Raw genomic sequence first — 24419 nt, forward strand, 5'->3', positions numbered from 1 at the left:
CAACTCTGCTGTTTTAGCACAAAAACAGCCAAACACATGTAAATGATGAGTGAAGCCCAGTTTCAATTAAACATTATTTACAGAACTAGGTAGTGGGTCCAGGCCATAGCTTGTCAACTTCCACCTCAGACCGTTAATCTGAATATCGAGGTGATGAGAGGGCTGAGCTCTATTTTGTTTATTTTGTCCTGTGTCAGCCATTCTCCGACCCTCACCTCTCAGACCTCGGCCCCTTTCAATGTATTCTTGTTTTTTAAAAATTCTTTTCAAAGCCTCTTTCTTCCCAGTCCTTCCCGTCCCATTTCCTATTGTTTTGATTTCCATCGTTGCTGGATTAGACTTGACCTTGACCTCGACCTCTTTTACCACCACTTTTTAAAACTCTATTCCTCTTCTTTTCCTCAGTAATAGAACTAAGGCCTACAGAGGAAACTATAAAAATTATAAGAAGTAACTGGGATAATGTGTAGGGGGAAGAGTGCGGGCTGATTGCTGAATGTCCAAGGATAGGATTTAGGAGAGGAGAAAGAAACCTGTAACTGATCTTTCCCTCTCTATCTTTTCTATAATCTTTTCACACCGTATAACAAAGCAACAATAAAAACTGACATTTGTATAGTGTTTTGCTAAATTTTTATTTGAACTTTTGCTTTTGTTTCCAATCCCATCACACGGTTCTTTGGTCACCCATGTAACTTATGTCAATCGATCACTGTGGCTTCAAGCCTTTTCTACCTTCCTTGGGGCCCGGGGATACAGCAAAGACCAACCGACATACAGGAGGACAACAAAAAAATGTGGGTAAACGTGAGGCCTGAGAAACGACAACTTCTTCCCGGGGTGCGGGGTAGGGGGAGAAGCCGCTTGTCCTCCTGAAGTCACTGTCCTGTGACTCTCTTCCGTATGTGACATGGTGTTTGTGCCTCAAAGCTGCTTCGGTTCTTGTTCTTGTCCGAGACCCTATAGGTAACCACACATGGAACCCATCAACTTTTCACTCTGCACATCCCAGGGGCTTTCTCTCCAAGTGACAAAACATACTTTACAGAGAGCAGAATAAGGTAAAGAAATGAAATCTCTCTAATACTGTGATTACAGAAAACCAAGGATTCATTCAGTGCCAAGGATAAGAAAACAGGGACTTGATCAAAAACTACAGTTAAGGTTCTGACTCTTTCTCTACCTCAGGGTAACTTCCAAGGAAGTGTAAAGTGAAGATGTACCCAGCGGGGGAATAATAATCTAAATCTCAGCGTAACCCATGTGAGCATAATTTAGACCTCTTATATTCATCAAATGAGATAGTAGCCTTTGGGGTTGGGAGGAAATCCAAAGCACATTTCAGCTCTTAACCTTTAAGTTTTTATAGTTAATGTAAAAGAAATGACATTCTCTGTATATCTGGGTCTCCACTTTGGATTCAAAAAGGAATAGCTCTGTGTCTTCCCAATGATGAGAATATGAGCCCTCTGCCTCACCTACCAGATAAGAATGTCCTTACAAAGTGAGATGCTATAACAGGCTTTGATGTGACAAAGAGGGGGGAACTGGATTTCACATTGATTGCATTGCTACCCACTCCCAAGGATTTTCTGAATTTCCACAAAAGGGTATTGGGGGGCAAGGGGGGTGGGTTAGGGATTAACCTATGAGATTCCTGGCTGGAAGCATTCAGAATGATCAAATCAATGGATATAAGGAACATTCTGTTTATGCCTCAAAGCTATGTATTATGTAAGTAGAGTTAGATACACACAGAACTGGTCCTCAGACAGCAGTTTATGTGTCTTCCACACAAAATGCTCAGGTATTTAACACAGCGATAAAACCAACTCACATTTCTTCACATTCAGTCATTTTTCAGGGCTGCTCTTCCGCGTGAATCCTTTGATGTCTGATGAGGGATGAACTGCACTTAAAGCTTTTTCCACATTCGTTACACCTATATGGTTTCTCCCCAGTATGAGTTCTCTGGTGTTGAATAAGGGCTGATGAATGAATGAAGGCTTTTCCACATTCGTTACATTTGTATGGTTTCTTCCCAATATGAATTCTTTGATGTTTAGCAAAATTTGAGCTCCGGCTGAAGGTTTTCCCACATTCATTACACTCGTAGGGTTTCTCTCCGGTGTGAATTCTCTGATGTTGAACGAGATGTGTGCTCTGACTGAAGGTTTTTCCACATTCACTACATTCATAGGGTTTTTCTCCGGTATGAACCCTCTGATGTTTGGTAAGGGATGAGCAGTGGCTAAAGGCTTTCCCACATTCCTGACATTTATAGGGTTTCTCTCCAGTGTGAGTTCTTTGATGTTTAATGAGTGCTGAAGAATGAATGAAGGCTTTATCACACTCGTTGCATTCATAAGGTTTCACCCCTGTGTGGATCAGCTGGTGCTGCACGAGGTGTGTGCTTCGATTAAAGCCTTTCCCACACTCACTGCACTCATACGGTCTCTCTCCAATGTGAATCCTCTGATGTATTGCAAGGGATGCGCTTTCTGTGAAGGCCTTCTTGCATTCGCTGCACTCGAAGAGAATTCTAGTGTGAGTTCTCTGATGTTTAGTTAAGTTGGCCCTGTGGCTGAAAGACTTCCCACACTCGGTGCAGCTGTAGGGTTTTTCCCCGGTATGGACTCTCTGGTGTCGAATGAGCACTGAATGGTAAGTGAAGAGCTCACCACAGTCATTACATTTATGAGGTTTCTTCTCTTTGTAGGTCCTCTGCTTTTTCATTAAGGTTGATTTCTGTTTCAATCTTTTTTCAAGGGTATGGAAGGCACAGGATCCTTTGGGAACTCTGTCTTGAGTGAGAAGTACTGACTTCTGGTTCAAGTTTTTCCAGTAAACACCATGCTCACGAGCTCTCTCTTCCGGGAGTGAATTCATGTGGGTGAACATTTCTCTTAAGCATCTCTCCTGATTTCCTTGCTGATTCTCTAACCGATTTTCACATGAGAGAGTTGTTTCCAAGTTGGAGTCATAGACACCATTCCTTGTCAGCCTGTCTATGACTGCAACCTGGCACGATTCTTCTTTGGAAAAATCTTGCACTGAAGTTGAATCTTTGCTCCCGGGTCTAGTCTCTGAGTCTGAAACAAATTGGAAATGCAAATTTCCTTTGTTCTCTGAGTTCAACAAAAAGGCAGGTCTGTAACGGGTAAGAGTTAATGAAGGTGAAGAGCATGGCTTCAACGAATAAGTGGATCTGACTCTTAGAAGATGACTTGCAAAGAGAAGCAAATGGAGGGAAACAAATGCACAGTAGATGCAGAGAAAATCAGCAGACCCTACCCAGGAATCAGAATGGGGGAAAGATGACCAGAAAGACAGGAGGAGGGATGCAGATGAAGCACCATTTCACCAGATGAGCAGGAAATGAGCATCCCAGATCAGGAAAGGGGAGGAACAACCTGTATAGAATATCAAGTGCTGTCATAAACTTCCAGGCAGTTACCACCTTAGTGCAGGGCACAGTGATGACTTCTAAATTTTCAGTTACCCAACCCTACTCACATCCTAATACGCATTCCATTTCCAGTTTAAAATCTTCCCTAAGAATTCTTTTATAATATGTCCCTGTTGAAAAATCAGTGATCTCCCAAAGATATAATGGCAGATACATTAAATTATATCTGAACAAGGCTAATCATTACAACACTAATTGAGGTAGCAAAAGACTGGTAACATCTCAAATATTAAAATACAGTAATATTTTAATACTATAAAGAACTGATTAAACTATGGTGTACACATACAATGAAGTATGTGCAACTTAAAATAATATGAGAATGATCTCTACATATTGCTACGAAGTGATCTTCAGGATACATTAAACTTAAAAAACCCAGCAAGCTGTGAAGGAGTGTGTATGGTCTGCTACTTTTTGTGTAGGAGAAAAAAGGGGAGATACAAATATATAGACATATTTGGTCATATTTTCCAAAACTAAGAACAGATAAATGAAATACTAATAAAAATGATTGCCTACAGAGAGAACACCAGAATAGAGAGGGCAAGGATGGAAGCCAACCTCTCTGAATATATCTACTATAAATCTATTAGAATTTTTATATTCAATATGAAACTATAAAGCTAAAATAAAGAGTTTCGTTCAAAGGAATAAGTAAATAGACCAATGAAACAAAAGGGCAATTTCAGAAGTCAAGTAAATATAGGAATTAAGGACAATACAAAGGTAGTATTTCAGTCAGTGAACTAAAGATAATTTGTTTTTACAACAAATGGTCCTGTGAGTGATTAAACATTCAAAAGACAGTTAAGTTAGATCTGCCCCTCACTCCACACAGCCAAGTGAATTCTGTTCCTTCATCTATGTATTCTTCTATCCATTTATTCAACGATTACCTATTGGATGTCTACCATACGCTAGGCTCTGGGGAAAAACACACAGTCCATATGTACATGAAGGGAGAGAAAATTTAGTCTAACATCTACAAATACATATAAAAATGCACCTGCAGTAAGTACTAAGAAATAAAAGGCAAATGATGCTGTGAAGGATGATAAGGGGAACCCAGGGGGATGAGGAGAGGCCTCCCTGAGAAGGTAAATGACTGAGCTGAAATTGAATTGGGTTTGGGGCTCAGGTGAGTGTTCCAGGTAACAGGTACAGCAGCACGGGGTGAGTGTTCCCGGTAACAGGTACAGAAGCACGGGGGTGAGTGTTCCAGGTAACAGGTAGAGAAGAACGGGGGTGAGTGTTCCAGGTAGAGGGAATGACATGTACAGAAGCCCCAAGGTGAGAGGGGACATTTAGGAAGAGTACAGTGGTTGAGAGCAATGGACTCTGAAATCAGAATGCATGAATTTAATCCCAGCTCTGCCACTTACTAGCTGTGTGACCTGGGGCATGTTTTTTTACGTTTCTACTTCAGTTTCCTTATCTGTAAGATGGGGCAATAACGGTACGTACCTACCTCATGAGGAATAAAAACAACACCTGCCTTAAGGAACACATAATGAAAATATTTATAAAACACTTAAAACTCTGACACAGCATCGGTGCTACATAAGTGTTTGTTAAATCAGTAAAACATAAATTGATACAAGGATAGTGTAGGTATGTAGAGGCTGTGACCTCAAAGTGTGGTCTGAGGACTCCTGGGAGTCTGTAGGTTCAAAACTATTTTCAGAATAATGCTTACATCTTATTTGCCTTTTTCATTGTCTAGACATTTGCATTGATGTTGCAAAAGTGATGGTGGTAAAACTGCCCACAACTCATGCACAAATCAGGACAAGACACCAAATGTACTAGTAGTTGTTGTATTTTTCCCCACCATGTACTCTCAGTTAAAAAAAAAAAAAAAAAAAAAAAAAGCCAGTTTCACGTAAAAATTTCTGAGGAAACAACAGGAATCGTTATTAACTTAATAAATTAATTTTATTTATTAAACCTTGACTACATGCCTTCTTAATATTCTGGATGATGAAATAGGAAATATTCATAATGCAAGTCTGCTCATATCAAAGTATGATGCTTGCCTTGAGGAAAACCACTCATGAGACTGTTTGAGAGCTGAACTGGCCTTTTTTTTTTTTTTCATGGACCATCACTTTTACTTGAAAGAATCACTGACAAACTATGTTATCCATGTTGGGTATTTGGCAGATATTTCCTCAAAACTGAAAAAAAAAACGAGCCTGTCACTTCAAGGAAAACAATTGACAGTATTTGATAAAATGTGAGCTTTTGGGCAGAAATTAGAATTTTGGAAAACTTTTATCTACCACTGAGAGCTTGATAGCTTCCTAATACTTAAAGACTTTTCTGGTAAGGTCAGGGGTGACACTGAAAATTGTGGTTTTTAAAATATCGCATAATGTATTGTGTCAATATTTGGAAGATATGCATAACTCAGTAAACCAATATTTCCCAAAAGATCAATAGATTTTAAGAGTAGGAAAAATTCATGGATATGGTTTCAGATGCACCTTGCACCTAACCTTTAAGAAACCACAACTCGCCCAACTTTGGTGTAGTATCAGAATAGCCAATTATCTGGAAAGTATATTAATTATATTTTGTTTGTGTTTTTTAAATTTTTTTTATTAGTAAGGTTGTTTCCTGATGTGGATGCTAGCTACATGAATGTGTTCAATTTGGGAAGATTCATAAAACTGTACAGTTATGACATTTTAATCTATTTTACATTACAAAAAGGAAAAGAAAAAAGGCAAATGAAGTAAATGTGAGCATGTGTTTGATCTCAGTGTTATTTTATTTCCTTGACTTTGTATGTATTCAAAATGCAATATAATTTAAAATAAGATATTTAAAAACTAAAAGCATGTTGGCACTTCTATATTCTTTCTTAAGCACTGAAGAGCGCCACTTCTTTACTGTCTTGTGGGGTTATTCTTTCCGAAGATTCCCGTCTATCTGACTCACCTGAACAGCTGCTTTTGGGGGCTTTTCTCTCAAGCATCAATGGTTCTTTTCCATTCTCCAAATTGTGGTTCTCAGGTTTGGAAACTGGAAGCCCTGCTCATTGAAAAAGAAAAAAAAAAAGAAAGAAAGAAAAAAAAGAAAAGGGACTTAACTCTTTGTGATGGGCACAAAGCTCTATTCCAGAGCACGGTCCCAATCCCTGGATCCACAAAAAAGACAGGACATCATAGGAAGTTTTGGAATAAGGGTGCGGGGGGGCCTCAAAATGAACCTTAAAACAGGTGCAGCAAGAGCCTGGGCCTCATAAAGAGTTACATGCATTTGAAAAGACAAATATTTAGCCTGTAAAAAAATAGAAGAGAATTTGTCTTGTTTACTGTGGGAGTTCTGGGGAGATACTGCAGACCCGTCCTCAGCTCAGGGAAGGAGTTGGGTGAAGTGGGACCCCAGTGGCAGCACCACAAGCCTGTGACTCTGTGACTAGCTGTCTTCTGATGTTTTTCCTTTCTTCCTTCTTCAGCTACTAGAACCTGCTTTCTTAGGGAATTTATTATACGAGGTTTGGGAGGAGCTAACATAGTTCCTTCCACCACTGATACGAACACATACGTGTACATGCATGTGTCTACATGTGTACACATGCAAATACCTCCCCCCACCCAGAGGCGGGCACAGTATCCAAACTGGTCAGAGCATACCCTATCTCCCTGGCTCGAGTTACTGCTTCACTGATGGACATGTGACCCTATCTGCTGAAACTCCCAGGATAGAAGCCTTCTTTTTTCCTTAGCTCTCTAACTGGAAGAATAATGTAACCCTAGAGCGGCCAATGGCCACCTGTGCCACACAGGGAGATCAGAACAAGCTATACCACGTAATTAAAAAATAAGTAAATAAAAGAAATTCCTGACAATATATCTGATTCCCTTTTAAGCTAGTGTGAATTTGGTTTCCGTCACTTGAATCCAAAGACTCCAGATACAAAACAAGCCTAGACATTTCACCAAGAACCCAGAGCAGAAACAGATTTTCTCTAGGCCCAAAGGGATCACTACTTTACGATTACTGGCTTTGTTATGCTACTTCACTGTCAATAAGGTAATGATGTCCCCATAAGCAGGAGCCGGAGTCATGGCAGGAGCCCATCCTTACAGAGTGAGACGAGGTTCCTGTAGTTCTCCAGCATCACGTCTCTCTGTGTAGGATCTAGCCTCCCCCACTCCTCTGGGGTAAAGTCCATGGCCACATCCTTGAATGTCACTGATGCCTAAGACACAAAACATACTTTTGTTCACCATCTGTCACTCCACAGCCTCCCTTTCATGCCCCAGTTTCTGTTGGCCCTGGAGTAGATGCGTAGATGTATTCAACAGGGGAAATCACTGTGAAAAATGACAAGCATTCTCATGTGTCCTGGACATTCCATGGAAAGTCACTGGGTATCAATTATGTGCCAGGCACACTGTCCAAGATTCAACATGAGAACCAAACGAAACAAGACCACGGTTTCTCCACTGACAGACTAATTTTTCTGGGGAAGAAAGAGTTAAAACATGAATCAACAATGAGTCAACAATGTAGTCTGGCAAAGTAAACAAAATATAGGCAGAGAAAAAAAGGCATGTGTCTGTATAATTCTCCTTGTGAGACCTCACCATGGAATGAACAGACTGGCACCAAATCCAGTGAAGCACGGAATCAATTCAAGGCAAGATGCATTAAATTGGAAAATGACAGCAACAAATTCATTAAGGGTACAGATATCACATATAAATGTTTATGGGTAAACACCATAGGGTTATTTATACAAGACATAAAATACAAAAACTGTATGGAGATAGACACATACCAGTACTGAACATGTCTCTTTAAGTAAAGACATAGAGAATGGGAATAATATTCCAGGTTACTGAAATAAATATATACCAAATGCTATAACTGGATAGAAAACACCTTCTATTTAAATGTTCATGAAGCACTTGCAAAAGTAACAAAGTAAATGTTAATAAATTCCAAAACAGAAAAGAGCAATAACTGATAACTGAAAAAACGTATCAAAATTTCAAAATAATAACGAAATAAAACGCAAAAATCAATGCCATAAGGCTAAAATTGTACTCAGAGGAAACATTTCAATTTCATTAAAAGAAAATCAATGTAATTAAATGAACAAAGCATACAAATCAAATTAGAGACAGAACCCAACAACAAATTAGGGAAAACAGAAGGAATTACAGGATAAAAGTAGAAATTAAGGGGAAGAAAAACAAGAAAAATAAGACAGCTGGGAAATCTGAATAAGAGCAGTAGGTTATAGTACTATACCAATGTTAACTTCCTGATTTTGGAAAAAGAATAATAAAAGTGAGGTGAAATGCTAAATTTTGGAGAATCTGAAAGGAGAGCATATGAGAAATCTTTCTACCACTTGCTAAATTTCTATAAGTCTCAAATTATTTCAAAATAAAGTTCCTCAAAATGGAAATAATCTGAGACTTAAAAAATAGAAGAATCATCCTTGGAAAATAAAATGTAAAAATCATTAAGCAGCTACTAAGTAGACAAGATACTGTGAGAAAAAATAACTTTGATCCTACAATCTGCATATCTATAGCTAAACTGACAGTGGAAATTAACTTCCAAACCATAAAAGAAAAAAAAAAAAATCAGAATAACAAAAATGCGAACTACAGCACAAAAGGCACAAAAAAATACAAAAGAACAAAGCATAGTAAACAGAATTATAAAAATCACATAGCAAGAAAAATGTGAAACATACAAGTAATCATAATAATACGAATAAATTAATTTCTCTTATAAAAAGGTTTCTTAAAATAGCCACATCCTCTTTACAGAAAAGAGATCCAGACAAAACCCCAAAGTTGGGGATGGAGGGGGGGATGGAAGGAAATATAGTATACTACATATTTGAATACAGTACTTCAAGCTCAACAAAAACATATGGAAAAATATACACCAAACTGTTATCCTCAGTAGGGAGAGGTGGTGGACTGAACTTGAGAAAGTAAGGACGGGTAATATGCTTTAATATTTATATACGTCTGTACCGTTCACCTGGTTACCATGAGCAAAAATTAAAACTCTAATTATTAAAAAAGTCTAATAAGTAAAAGATAAACAGCCCAGGCAAATTCTAATAAGAAAGACAGTTGCAGTACTAGCATCAAACAAAATCCAATGCAATGCAAAAAGGATAGTTTTAAAACTTTCCATAAAAGGTTTAATCAATTCTGAAGCTACTATACAAGCAGTCTAATATTAATCTAATATTAATGTGCTGAAATGTATAAAGCATTCACCCTTTTTTTGGTATCTGTACTCTGACTTTCCTCCGGCTGCTATGCCTGACCACTTTTAGTCCATGCAGTTCAGGTAGTACAACTCCATCTCTGACCCATGGGTGGGATGTGTGTTTGTATGTGTATGTATAGGTATATTTTCTAGTCTGATCATCACACTCAGATTTGCCAATAATGGTCCAACAATGGGCCTGATACCCATTATAGAGTTAACCTCAGTCCTTCTGGAACGACCAGAAGGGAAGATGCCCCTTTTCAATGATCTTCAACGTGGCAAGATGTAGGCCTAAATTTGTTAGGGGCTACCCTGCACGAGAAGAAAAGCCTGCTTGACTGCAAAACACACAGAAAGAAAAGAAAAGGTCACTGAAATGGAGAAAATAGATTCTAATGTCACTGCCTGAACTCAATTTTAGCCAGACCTGGATTTTTCACTTATAATAGTCAATAAATACCTCTTTTTGCTTAAGCCAGTTTGAATCGAGTTTTCATCAGGTGCAACTTAAAGCTTCTTGACTAATAAAGTCTTCAATATTCACGTAAGGTATTTAATAAACCAATGGAGGCAAACAAGTATACAAGGATCCTGGGAAATCACGTTGACAAACGGCAGCAATGTGCAATGTCCACTTTCACACTTTGGATTAAAGTAGCAAAAAGAGAGGCTAGTGGAGGAATCTTTGCATTGTGGTATGACACACACCATGTGGTATGACACACACACTCCCGCTCAACTTCGTTTAAGAAAGATGTTCAGACATACAAAAAGTTGAGAGACTAACACACTAATCACCCATATACAACTACCGCTTAAATTCAGCAATTCTTAGTATTTGCCCTTGGGGAAGTGAGAGTTTGGAAACTGAGTTGTAACTTGGTAACAGTTCACCTCTAAAATACATCCACATTCATCATCTTGTTGGGCTGGATTCTAACTCTTTAAATCTTCTATAGGCTTCCTTTTCCAGCATTCCTTTGAACTATTTGAGTACTCACTATGTTCATAATTCACTCCAGCACTTCAGGTGTTTTCTTAAATTCCTACTTAACAGTCATGTGTATGTTGTTTCCCCTAGTGAAACATACATTTTAAGAGGTATGCACCACATTGTCTTTTAAAATCGTTTCCCAAATAACAAGCATAGAAATTAGCTAATGGGCTAAAGAAGGGCAATGCTCCTTCCACGCCTTCTGAGTGATAATAAATACTAGACGGACAAGATACCACGAAGAAGCAGAAAACATTTTCCACTGAGCCCTTTAGTCACTCGAGTTGTCTCTTAGAATTAGAATTCAGCTCTAGTGGACACAGAAGCTCCACATCAAAAAGAAGGGAGTGCGTCTGCACTCCGAGAAATAAGGTGGAATTTCAATAACCAGCAGAGACTCACTCACCTGTGATCTGGCTGTGAGGCGCAAAGCTGCCACTTCTCCCTCTTCTGTGCTCTTTTCTTGGGAAAAGGGAGAATCCTGGGAAGACAGAGCTAAGGGCAAGAAAGCAGTCATGATAGGGCCTAGATCTATCTTGTGACTCAGATTTATGAGCTTAAAATTCTCGGGACTTCCCTGGTGGCCCAGTGGATAAGACTCCGTGCTCCCAATGCAGGGGGCCCCGGTTTCATCCCTGGTCAGGGAACTAGACGCCACATGCATGCCGCAACTAAGAGTTTGCATGCCACAACTAAGGAGCCCTGGAGCCACAACTAAGGAGGCTACCTGCCGCAACTAAGACCCGGCGCAACCAAATAAATAAATAAATATTAAAAAAAAAATTTCCCACCACCGTACTCCTGGTTGTCCCTACAAACACTGCAACTGAAGGGAGCCTGAAACAACGACGTCCTGGAAGACGGCACTCTCTGATCTGGAAATTAAAATAAGTTTTTCTCTGAGCTTAATCTACATTAAATTAATATGGGAAAAAGAGGCTCAACGGTTCTGAAAAATCACCCTGCAAGCTTAGTCCAAATGTAGCTTGCTGGATCCCATCTCTAAATAATTATCACTAGTTGAGACTGGGGTACAATCTAGAAATCCAACAAGCACAGGTAGGGGCGGGGTGTGGATTCTGATATAAGAGGCCACAGACCAAACTTCTAGGAGAACTGGAAGCCAGTCACTGACTCCTCTGCCTGGTGCCTCCTCTATTAAGCAAAAGTATCTGCTCTACTGAAACCAAGGGGTTTTCGTCCAAAGTGGAGGAACAGGAGTGGAAAATACTTTTGCCAACCAAAAAAAGCTAAACTGTCAGACCCACTGATGAGGCTAGGATGGTATAATCCCCCGGGAGGAAGAAGGTGTGAGACAAAGTACGAGGCTATGCTCAAGCCTCAGAAGCTGACATTTCGCTCACATTTTGGGGGTGTCTTTGGAGGGTCCGCTGTGCACCCAGCTGGGATCCCACAGCAAGCCCTCCACTCTCACCCAAAGAGCCCTTCCATCCCCAGACAAAGGAGCCGGACAGCAGCGACTCCCGTTCAGGAGGAAGAATTCGGCCCGGCCCCCAGCACAAGTTCAACACCGGCCCCCCTCACCGCTCTTCCCAGGCATTTCGGCCATATCTGTCTCCATGGTCACCACCTCCCGGCCGCGAAGGTTCAGCTCTCCCCCCAGCGCAGCCCTCTCCGCGCGGAGGAGCGGGAAGCCCCGAGGCCTCGTGGTCCTCCTTCCCGCCTCCCCTCGGGGGGCTCCTCCGAAAGGCTTCGCTCCGTCCCGAACCGGCTTGGCCCTCGAGGCTGGCACCTGGAAAGCCGGGACAGCATCCCTGAAGCTGGGCGCTCGCGCCTGGCGCTGCCGCTCGGAGCTGCGCGGGGGCCGAGCGGCCGGAGGAAAGGCGCCGGGGCCGCAGCCAAGGGGCCGCCGCGCAGACCAAGCCCCCGCCCACCCCGCGCCCCGGGGCTTCGGGGATGGGGCTCGTGCCTGCCCTCGACGCCCCTTTCTCCAGCGCTCACTCCACCCGGCTCGGCGCAGACTAATGTCCCGGGGGAACCGCCGAGGCCGAGCAAGGAGAGCCGCACCTGAGCAACAACTCACCTCCCACACCGGGCCTCACAAAGGCTACGAACTTCTCTGGCCAGCGGGGCCGCGCATGCGCAAAAGCACAGGGCAAGGCTGGCTGGCCTCGTCCGGCCCCGGAACTACGATTCCCAGAAGCCCGCGGGAGTGGCCGGACTCCGCTCCTCAGCAGGTGGGAGCTCTCGTAGCGCGGTTTGGGGAATCCAAGCAGCTGCGGTCTCCTTACCTCTCGCGAGAGTAGCGGTCGCTTAGCTCGTGCGGGATCCCGCGGACACGCGAGAGCGTGAACCACAGAGCTGTGTTGTTGCCGGTTAGATGCTGTGTCTGTACTTGGTGCTGCTGAAGCTACCCACGCACGTCACTCCAGTGCAAGGTATATTAGAGTATATGGCTTTCCCCATATTCTTGTTCTCCCAAGGCTCATCCTTTGCCATCAATGTGAAAGGTGTACTTTGCAAACCGATGTGCATGCTACTTGTTATACTGAAAATACACACGTGTGAGATAGGGGAGTTGAAAAGATTTAACCAGTTTCAACAAATTTGAGGAACAGGTTATTTGCAAGCATAAAAATTAGATTTATCAAAGGAGGTGTTCTCTCAAGGGAGCACGTTTCGTCTCTAATTCTGTTACTGCACACACCCAAACTCAAAATGTCTAAATGTCCCTCTTCTTCTTAGTGAATAATATTACTGCTCACAAACCCATTTGCAAAAGCCAGAAGCAGAATATCCTCAACTCTCGCTATCTGTTCATCACGAAGTCCTATTTTTTGTATTCTCCAGTTTGTCCATCTTTCTCTTTTCCCACCAGTATTACCCTAGTTCTAGCCACCGACATTTCGCTAGGATTACAGTACCAGTCTCTTAGCTGATTTCTACAAGTCGGGTTTGCTTTCCCACCAATCTGTTTGCCACACGTTCTGGCTCGTGATCGTTCTAAAGCAAGAATAAGATGTTACTTAACCCTTCAATGGCTTTCAAAAACTTTGGGAAAGATGATTTTTAGTTCCTACAAGAAGGCACCCCCTTATCCAGTTCTCATTTTCCAATGTGGTTCTCATCATCTGAGCCTCCTGGTATTCACACCTGTGTGTAATCCACCCCCCACTGAGTGTGGATAGGACTTGTGACTCACTTTTAACCCATAAAACATAACAAAGGTGACATGATTCTAATGCTTGTTTTGCTAGGGTAATCCTCTTTGCTGGCATTGGTGAAGCAAGTGTAATGTTGGGGAAATCCACATGACAGGGAATTGTCAGCCAGTAGGGACCTAACCCTTGCCAACAACCCCCAGGTGCTTGGAAGTGGATCATCCCTAGTAGAGTTCATATGAGAACCCAGACCTGGCTGAAACCTTGACAGCTGGCTGCAGAGGACCCAGCTAAGCTGTGCCCGGACCTTTAGCCACAGATACCGTGAGATAATAAGTGTATGCTGTTTTGAGCCACTAAGTCTGTAGTAATATTGTTATACAGAAAAAGGTAGCTAACACAGCATCCTAATGTAAGTGGCTAGCTCCTTGTCCAAAACCCAACCTGGATGCCTCTGGAAGGAGGGAGGTTGTTGGATTGAGAAACTATTGAAAAACTGTTTGGAGACCTGGGAGACAGATGGCTACAGTTGGTCCTACAGGGTGTGTGTGTGTGTGTGTGTGTGTGTGTGTGTGTGTGTGTGTCTACATGGGGAGGGAATGGTAGCAGCAATGGATAGCACCAGATGGCCCAAGGGGACTGCAGGGAGGTGCTTTCTGTTGTTTTGGGTGCTCCTTTCTGTTCACTCCCAAATTGCCCCAGGTAAATCTTTGCCCACTCTTTCACCATCACACAGGGTAACCTTAGAGCTGGTCTGGGAGAGGCGTGGATAGTAATACAAGATACAGGCAGCTCCACCTCAAAGGTTTTTATTCACCTTTCTCCCACCCTGATACACACACTCACACACATATACATGCACAAACACACACACCGTGAGCCAGGTGATTATTGCAAAAAAGAGGTGGGACGATGAGGTTCCTTGTGGGATAAGATCACCTGGTAGGAAGAGGGAGGTAAATGGGGAGTGGTCTTGCCCCAATTTTAACATCATAGATTCTCTGCTTTGAAAATAACTCAAATTTCCGTAAGCCCCCTTTTCCCTCCCCACATACACATACATACATATAATTCAGCCACAGCTTGTTCCCTTCCTAGTGAGTTGAAGGAGGTATAGGAAATACCCCAGGGTTTTGGTTCCCTTTGTCCCTACATTACCAGCTTATATCCTGGGATTGGGGAATGTGGACTCACAGTGAAAAAATAAGATCTGAAGCATTCTATTGCTATAAAAGAAAAACAATAATTTGAACGATCTATAACAGATAAGGCAGAATTAGTGGGCCATTTAGAATGTATGTATTTTTAAAAAGCTATCCTAAAAGAGTTAAAGGAGGACATAAGAAATATTAAGCAAGAACTTGTCGTAGTATTCAATTTTTTATTGACTAGCAGAATGTGTAAAACTGAAGAGTGAATTTGAAAGCTGGACTCTCGGATCAAGGAAGTCTACTTTGCCATAAGATATCAGGAAGGGATAGAAACTTGAAAAATGTGAAAGGAATGTTAAGCAATATCGAAACTGACTAGATATTCATATAATGAGAGTCCTAGAAGGGAAGAAAGAATAAACAGGAGAGCATGTTTTAAGAAATAACAACCACAAATTATGGAGAAATAAAGGTTAAAGAACTTGGATGGAAAGTGCTCATTGAAAGACAAACAGGAAATATATGAAAAGACATTACACGTTATAATAAAATCTAACAACATAAATGTTGGTTCACAACTTCAGGAGTTTCCTGGGTGAAATTCGAAAGTGGCCCTTGTATATGGGGGGCAAGGAGAGACCAAAGAAAGATGCAGACCACAATCCAGGTTGGTAGGTGGCAGGATTAATAAGGGAACTCAGATACGAGCCTTGTCTTGGGCCTGCCACAAGACGAGTTGATCTCTGCACCCAACCACCAGAGTCTTAAAAGTTTACACAGAGGCCTTAAGTGGGTTCAATCACGTATTCAGTCCAGATGTTCTCAACAACACACTGCTCTCTCAAGGCTGCATCCCTGAAACAACTCCTACTGTGGGAACAGTGGGCAGAATGTACATTCCAAGGACAGGGAGGATGTGAGGAGCCTCCAGTTGCCTGAGTCTAGTTCTTGGGTCAAAAACCAAAGTGTCAAAAGCAGTGCCTGGCATTTTGTGGCCCCTCAATGAGTAACAATTGACTAAATAAATCTGACTTGTCAGTAGCACTGACTGCAACAAGAAAATGTAATGATATCTTCAAATTGTAAAAGATAAAACTTTGAATCTAGAATTTGATATTTTACTTAAGAATCATGTAAATGAGGTAAAATATAGATACTCTTATGCATGTAAGACCTTGGAAATATTCTTGGAGGAAGTATTTCAGCAAGAAGAGAAAAAATGAGGGAGATGCTTCAAGATACAAAGGAAGTAAGGATAAGAATAATTTAGTAAAGGGCTTCCCTGGTGGCGCAGTGGTTGAGAGTCCTCCTGCCGATGCAGGGGAGACGGGTTCGTGCCCTGGTCCGGGAAGATCCCACATGCCGCAGAGTGGCTGGGCCCGTGAGCCACGGCCGCTGAGCCTGCGCATCCGGAGCCTGTGCTCCGCAGCGGGAGAGGCCACAACTGTGAGAGGCCCGCGTACCGCAAAAAAAAAAAAAAAAAAAGAATACTTTAGTAAAGAGTTTGTTATCGTCTTAATAATCAAGGAGCAGAGATAGTGAGACAGGGTGACACCAACTACATGTACATAACAGTGGGATACTAAAATTTTAATGATACCAGTGGGGAAGAGGGTGGGAAGTAGAAATGAGAAAGTGAGAGTAAGTTACTTGTCTTGATTAGAGAGGGGATGTACATATTCACAAGCTTAATAAATGGATAGGGAGAGAAGAAACATAGGTGTGGGTTTTACAACTTAGGGACAAGTACCATGAGAATAAAAGTAGAACGTATAACACTCAAACCAGAAGAAAACAATTGATTATTCAATAGAAAACTGGACAAGAGGAAAGCAAAAAACAAGAAAGTGTGGTAAAGGGAAAACACAGAATAAGACCTGTTATATCATTTATCACAACATATGTAAATGGGCCAAACCTACTGATCAAAAGGCAGAGAACTTCAGTTTAAATTAAAAAGAAACAAACAAATGGAAAAAACCCCCACAAAAGACAAACCCCAAGATGCAACAGTATGTCTTTACATCAGAAACCAAGCAACACAGAAAGATTAAAAACAAAGTGATGGCAAAAGATATACCAGGCAAATATGAATTAAAAGAATACCCAGACCACAATGTTATTATTAATAAAAGTAGATTCAAGATAAGACATCATATTGGACAAAAGAGGAACATTATATACTTGTAAAACTCATGAGGATAAGTGTAGTCAATTGTATTTGCCCATATTTCTGGTCTTTCCATTTTTCTTCTTTCCTGATGCTCCCTGATTCCTTCCTTTAGCATTCATTTTTTGATAGAACTTCTCTTAGCCATTCTTTAAGGGTAAGTCTGCTAAGTGACAAATTCTTTTAGTTTCCAGTCATCTGAGAATGTCTGGATTTCCTCTTCATTCCTGAAGGATAGTTTAGCTGGATATTCAATCGTGGTTGACAGTTCTTGTCCTTCAAGTTGACAGCACTTGAAAATGTGCCATTTCTTTCTGGCCTTCATGGTTTCAAATGAGAAGCCTGCTGTCATTCAGATTGGTGCTCTTCTGTAGGTAATGTGGCATTTCTCTCTGCTGCTTTCAATATTTTTTTCTTTGTCTTTAATTTGCAGAATTTTAATTATGATGTGTCTCAGCAGGGATTTTGTTGAGTTTATTTCTTGAATCTGTTAAGTTTATGTCTTTCACCAAATTTGGAAACTTATCTGCCATTGTTCTCTTGAATACTCTATCAGCTCCACCTTCTCTTTCCTGTGCTTTTGGGACTCTGATGTTAAGATTGCTGGATCTTTTGTCATTGTTGCAACAGGTCTCTGAGGCTCTGTTCATTTCTTTTCAGTCTGTTTTCTCTGTGTTGTTCAGATTGGGTACGTTCAATTGATCTGTCCTCAAGTTCACTGATTCGAAAATCTGTCATTTCCGCTCTGTTGTTGAGTCCATCCAGTGAGTTTTTAATTTCAGTATTTGTATTTTTTAGTTTTATAATGTTCCTTTGGTTCTTTTTGTATAACTTCTTTTTCTTTGCTAAGATTTTCTGTATAGTTTGTTTTGAGAGAATTTGTAAATTCTTATTGAACATTTTTTTCAAACAATGGCTGCTTTATTTATTTATTTTATTTTTGGCTGCGTTGGGTCTTCGTTGCTGCACACAGGCTTTCTCTAGTTGCGGCGAGCGGGGGCTACTATTCGTTGCGGTGCACGGGCTTCTCATTGCGGTGGCTCCTCTTTTTGCGGAGCACGGGCTCTAGGCACGCGGGCTTCAGTAGTTGTGCTGCACGGGCTTCAGTAGTTGTGGCTTGTGGGCTCTAGAGCGCAGGCTCAGTAGTTGTGGCGCACGGGTTTAGTTGCTTCATGGCATGTGAGATCTTCCCGGACCAGGGCTCAAACCTGTGTCCCCTGAGTTACCAGACGGATGCTTAACCACTGCGCCACCAGGGAAGTCCACGATGGCTGCTTTAAATCCTTGTCAGATGATTCCAGTGTCCGATTTGTCTCAGTATTGGCGTTAGTTTGTTGCCTTTTCTCCTCCAGGTTGTGATTTTCCTGGCTCTTGGTATAAGGGATGATTTTGTATTGATTCCTGGATATTTTGTCTGTTACGTTAGGAGACTCTAGGTCCTACGTAAATCTTCTATTTTAGAACATCGTCAACCTACTTGGAGGTCTTGGTGTACTTTTGTGGGCTGTGGTTTCAATGGCGATTTAATTTTCAGAGCCTTTGTGGTACTAATTTGGTCTGCTTGGTTTATCTGGTACTGCTAGGGCTCCCGCTGGTGCCTGCTGATGCTGCCTGAGTGGGTGGAAAGAGCTTCCCCAGGCTGGGCCAAGGTGGGGAAAGGGGTCTTCAGCCCTTGAGGAAAAAGAGTGCTTCTTGGGTCGGGTGCTTTCTGTGGTGGCATCCCACTGCCAGTGCCACCCAACCACCTGCTGTCTCTAGGTGTGTGTGTGTGTGTGTGTGTGTGTGTGTGTATGTGTGTTTTGGGGGGAAGTGGAGATTCCCAGGTCCGGTTGAGACAGAGTACTTCCTGGGCCAGCCGATTGTTGTGGCAGGACCCCCCTGCTGGTGCCATCTGGAGCCTGGTTTCTCTCTGTGGGTGAGCGGGGTCTCAAGTTTGGGGGGACACAGAGGCTTCTCAAACAGGTTCCCCCTTGTCAGTGCCACTTCACCCCTGCTTCAGCTCTAGGTGGGGGAGGGAAGACTCAAGTCCAAGGGATAAAGAGGCTTCCTGTCTGGGTGATGGTTGTGACAGTTGCTGACTGGAGCACTGTGATGAGGCCGCGGCGTGGATCGCTGTGAGTTGCTGCCAGAGGTCTGAGTAGAGTGTGGGGCATGTGTGCCAGGAATCGCCATCCTTGTTATTTCTGCCTGAGGCAGTTGTGGGGGTCACTGGATAAGAGGGGATTTTCCTGTTAACTGAATTTAAAGCTCAGAACCTCACAAAGCTGTGAAGAGCCGCCGTGGGTTAGAGTTCACTCCTTCCAGCTGACATTAGGAACTTATCTCGCAAAGACTTTGCCTCATGTGAGCTGTTTGTGAGCAAATGAACGAACACATTTTATCTATTTATTTTGCATTCACAAGCGTCTTAGATCCACGGTTCTCAACCAGGGATGCTTTTGCCCCTAAGGGGGACAATTGCCAGTGTCTGGAAACCTTTTTGGTTGTCTCCACTTGGGGAGGGGGTGTCACTGGCATCTAGAGGCAGAGGCAAGGGATGCTCTAGACATCGTACAGTGCACAGGGCAGCCTCCCTGCAGTAAAGAACGATCCCGCCCCACGTGGCAACAGTGGGGAGGCTGAGAAACCCTCAGATAGGCAACCCGCCATGGCGGCATGTGACCACCAGGCGGCAGTCATGCCTGCTGCTGAGATGTTAAATCACAGGCGCTCACCAGCCCCACAGTTGATTGTAATAACAGTCCATCACTCTTAACATACACACGAGTTGTTTTTAAATTACAAAAGTGAAACATTCTTTGCAACAGGTTCAAATAACATAGAAGTATATGAAGTACAACATAAGGGTTCTTCTGTTCCCCCTTACCCTTAAAGTCTTACCCTTAAAGAATTGAGTTTGAATCTGAGGATCTATCCCGATTCCTTTCTCAGATATGTGTGTGTATATATATGCATATGTTGTGTGTGTGTGGACACACACGTCACTAGTATCGTACTGTTTCTTTTGTTTAGCAACTCACTTTTCTCAACATCGTACTGTGGACAAATTTACAAGTACTTTAGAGCTACCTCATTTTAAATGGATGCACAGTGTTCTGGTGTATTAATGCACTACAATTTATTTATATATATTCTTATTGATGGGCGCTAGAGTTCTTTCCAAATTTTTTTTTTTTTTTTTGCTGATGCAAGCGATTTTGCGGTCATGCTGCTATTTCTGTAGGATAGATTCCCGGAAATGTGATAAGTCAGAGTGTATGTTCATTGGAAACTTGATGACACGGCAGCACTAATTCATGTTCTAACAGTGCAGGAGAGGACCTATTTCCCCTACTCTCACCTACATTGGATACTATTGATATTTTACTATCTTTAATTTATATTTTATTGTATGAGTTGGGATATATTTTTATATGTTTATATTTTCATATGTTTATCAGTGTATTTCCCTTTCCCATTTTTATATTTGTTTTTTTAAAAAAATCAATTTGAAGTAGTTCTTTGTACGTTTTGCTTATTAATACTTTGTCTGAATTTTGATTTTGAATAAGGGGTGAGTTAGGGATAAAACTTAATATTTTCTCAAATAGCTAGCCAATCGAACTAACAGCCTTTATTAAATAATTCCTTCCTTTCCCCTTGTAATGAATTGCATGCATCCCTGTGTCTGTTTTTGGACTCTGTTCTATCTAATCTTGTGCCAGCTTCACAGTGTTTTGTTCATGGTAACTTTATAGCTGGTGAGGAGGGAGGGGAAGAGTGCTAGGATGAGTACTGTGATGTACAAAAGCCGAGTGGGAGGAGAAGACATGGCACGAGACTCAAAGTCGCCAGAAGCTGAGGAAGGCATGTAGGCGGGAGGAGAAGGGGATAGAGTTGGAGTGAGAGCAGGCTCAGATCACACAGGGCCCTGCAGGCCGTTTCAAATTGGATCTTTATCCTTAGAGCCATGGATCCATAGACGGATTCTGACCAGAGGAATAATATGATCAGATCTATATTTTATTCAGCTTTCTCTAGACTTCTGTTTCCACCCACGATGGAGTAACTGGTACCAGACTAGCCCTCCCACCACACACCTCTATAAAACTTGACAAGATGTAAGAGATAACTATTTTCAGGCATCGAATGATAGGCAGCACAAGACTGTTGATCCCTGACAGAAGGAAAAACTCATGAGGTGAGCCCAATGGCCACCCAACTTTCTGTCTGGGAACAATTTCCCAACCATGACACAGAGAGCTGGAGTCCAGCAGAGCACAGAGGTCCCGCTAAGCTGAGGGTCTGGAATAAATCAGGGTTCAGAGCAGCTGAAGCAGCTGGAAACTGTGGGGCGAGGTACACAGAGGAGGGTGTTGTGTAAAGAAACACAACACTCCGATTGCATGTACATTACACCTCGGTAAGGTGGATTGGAAAAATCTTTCCCTCGGGAGTTCCCTGGTGGTCCAGTGGTTAGGACTGTGTGCTTTCACTGCGGTGGCCCTGGGTTCAATCCCTGGATGGGGAACTAAGATCCCACAAAATAATAAGTCTATAAAAAAATAAAAAAGCTTTTCCTGGATGCACTATGGAGAACGGATTGCAGGGAGTGGTGAGTGGATGCAGGGGTTCCAGTTTGTGGGCTGTCACCGTAATGCAGGTGAGAGACAGTGGTGGCTCCGACTACAGTCATGGAGCATAAAGAGTAAAGGTTCCGGAGGTACTTGGAATGTAAAATGGTGATGGAATGGACGTGGGGGACGAGGGAAAGGGAGGAGCGAGGGGCGGTCCCTGGGTATCTGGTTGAGTGCTGACAGCAACCTCAGGGAAGAGAACCAGGAAGAGGGCCAGCTTTGTCTGGGGGGATCCGGAAAGGTCGTCAGTTTCATTCGGGCTGTGCTGGGTTTGAGGTGACTGAGAACGTCAAGTCTTTATATTTATAACGTAGTTGGAGATACGGATTTGAAAGTCTGAGCCGGAGACGTCAGTTTGTACCGACGGTAGCTGAAGTCTAAGGAAGGGATGAACTCATCGAGGGCAGAGAGTAGGTCAGGAAGGGGAAGTGATCGTGGCTTGAGTTTCAAAGAGCTTCTCGTCTTTACCAGCCGGGGAGAAAGAGAGAAGCGAGAAGAGCAGATGGGAGAGTAGTGGCCGGGAGATGAGGGTGACTGGGAGAAAGGGGGTCCCTGGAAGGCTGTCTAGTCCTTTTCGAACTTCCCACTACATCATCCTGATTTAAAATTTAGAATCTTGCAGTAACCCTGAGAGTTAGGCAAAGTGAGTACTACTCTAATTTTACAGGTGAAGGAACTAGAGACTCGGAAGGCAAATGACGTCTGGAAGTGGATAACGAACAGCTGAGCTGTGTGCAAACCCGTCTTCTGACTCTGAATCCTGGGCGTCTCTGCTTGGAAGACGATCACTGAGCGGCCACAGGAGATGTGCCAACAAACAGGTTTATTTTTTAAAGTTGCAGTTTTATGATTTTGTACATTATGAGTTGTTGGTTTAAAAATTGGAAAATATGAGGACTTCCCTGGTGGCGCAGTGGTTGAGAGTCCGCCTGCCGATGCAGGGGACACGGGTTCGTGCCCCGGTCCGGGAAGATCCCACATGCCGCGGAGCGGCTGGGCCCGTGAACCATGGCCGCTGTGCCTGCGGATCCGGAGGCAACAACAGTGAGAGGCCCGTGTACCGAAAAAAAAAAGGAAAATATGGGAAAAAAGTAACTACCTGCGATAATTTCATGGAGCTCTTTTCCCGCTGTCTACACGTAGACACACATACACTAAAGCTGTTCTTTTTGACATAATTAGTCTCAAAGTGTACGATCCATTTTATAACCTTTAAGAAACTTAATATATTGTGATCCTTCCTCATACCTTTAAATAATGAGCAACTGGTTTGAATGACTTAGAAAGAAAAGCAAACAGATTAACTTGCCAAAAGCAAACAAGGCTTGTTGGCTGGATGACCTTCAGTCCCACCCAGCTGCCTATGACCTTTTTATATGCTTTGTATTGAACATTTGCATCTGCGTTCTGGACTGAGTGGTGGTGCAGGAACTGAAGCTTCCACGGCGCAGACTTGTAATCTCCACCGCTCTCATGCAACCCTGGAGGGCGCGTGTTGTATGCCTCGGCCTGACCCGATGTTCCCAGGCCCGTGGGTCCACTTGGGCTTCTGATTTATGGGGACAGAATCAACACACTCTTCCCCCATCCAGGCTTTTTTTTTTTATCCCCTTTGCTGTCCTACAGCTCTCATATTCACTATCCCCATCTGCTGTGCGTTATGAATTCTCCAACCAGTTTTGACCATCCTGATGCTGATTTAACTTTCAACTTCATCCAAGCCTGCACCCCATCGTGGGCAGGTGCTCCTTTCTGGGCCTCACCTGCCCTCCCCTCTGCCGCAAGTCGGGAGATGGGGTCACTGTGCTGCCTCTTCACCCTTACAGCTGACATGTCATCCCAGCAAAGTGTGAAACCCACCTGTACCACCCTCTGAATTACAACTGCCACCATATGAGCCCGTTTGTGCTTTTCAAAGATGATCCAGAACCAGGGGTTCAACTTGGCTCTTAAATCCCATTTTAGCCACTGTATTGCCCTGGTTGGCTTGTGTTCACCATAAGGGACCCATGAGGTGTGGTTTTAGTCAGACACTGTGCCCCTCCTTTGTGGCCATGGGCGGACTCAACATCCAGTACTGCTTTCTGGGCTGCCCACCATTCTGTGATCCACCAGACTGACCCAGGGTATTACTGGTGGTGACCGACCTGGGGTGGGCAGGCAGGGTAAATGGCATTGACTAGCCCTTCCATGACATTTGCTGTGTGGAGACTGGTGGGAAGAAGGTCTCTTCCCTTTTGGATCCCAGGCTGTAAGGGTGTAGATCGGACCTGCTTCTGGGAACCTTTCCTGCCACGTGGAGAGAGTGTACCACTTACAATGCTTCCAGCTGGACCTCAAGGACATTTATTATCTTATATGACTTGAAGCCTGAAAACAAGCAGTTTTGAACAGCTCAGCAGTGTCACTGAAGCTCTTCCCATCTTCCTGTTCCATCTTCCTCAACTACTGGCTTGGCCCTTGCCTTGGTCCTCACGACTGCAAGGTGGCTGCCGCGGCACGAAAAGCAGAGCTCTCAGCCAAGTCAAGGTGGAATTCCGGAGATTTTGTGAAGGTAGGACTGGCCAACTGTGCCCTTTGTGGGCAGGGCCTGTGTCGTAGCCTGTATATGTTTTGTGACCTGCACAGGATCTCAC

At 42.9% G+C, this 24419-nt stretch overlaps 1 protein-coding gene across 2 annotated transcripts; it reads right to left on the reverse strand.

Moving 5' to 3' along the window:
* Positions 1–620: 620 nt before the first annotated feature.
* ZNF286A (zinc finger protein 286A) lies at positions 621–12809 on the reverse strand. Of its 2 annotated transcripts, XM_029211884.1 has the most exons (7): positions 12769–12809; positions 12270–12477; positions 11131–11219; positions 7568–7682; positions 6416–6508; positions 1838–3092; positions 621–960 (listed from the first exon to the last, which is right to left on the reverse strand). In XM_029211884.1, the coding sequence occupies exons 2-6, from the start codon at positions 12304–12306 to the stop codon at positions 1861–1863; spliced, it is 1566 nt and encodes a 521-aa protein (XP_029067717.1). In that variant the 5' UTR covers positions 12307–12477; positions 12769–12809; the 3' UTR covers positions 621–960; positions 1838–1860. The 2 variants fall into 2 exon arrangements, with proteins under 2 accessions (XP_029067717.1, XP_029067718.1); XM_029211885.1 differs by lacking the exon at positions 12270–12477 and having other exon boundaries at positions 12769–12790.
* Between the last annotated feature and the right edge of the window lie 11610 nt (positions 12810–24419).

The sequence above is a fragment of the Monodon monoceros genome, unplaced genomic scaffold (genome assembly GCF_005190385.1).
Source record: "Monodon monoceros isolate NGI ecotype Baffin Bay Population unplaced genomic scaffold, NGI_Narwhal_1 Super_Scaffold_9, whole genome shotgun sequence".
NCBI lineage: Eukaryota > Metazoa > Chordata > Mammalia > Artiodactyla > Monodontidae > Monodon > Monodon monoceros.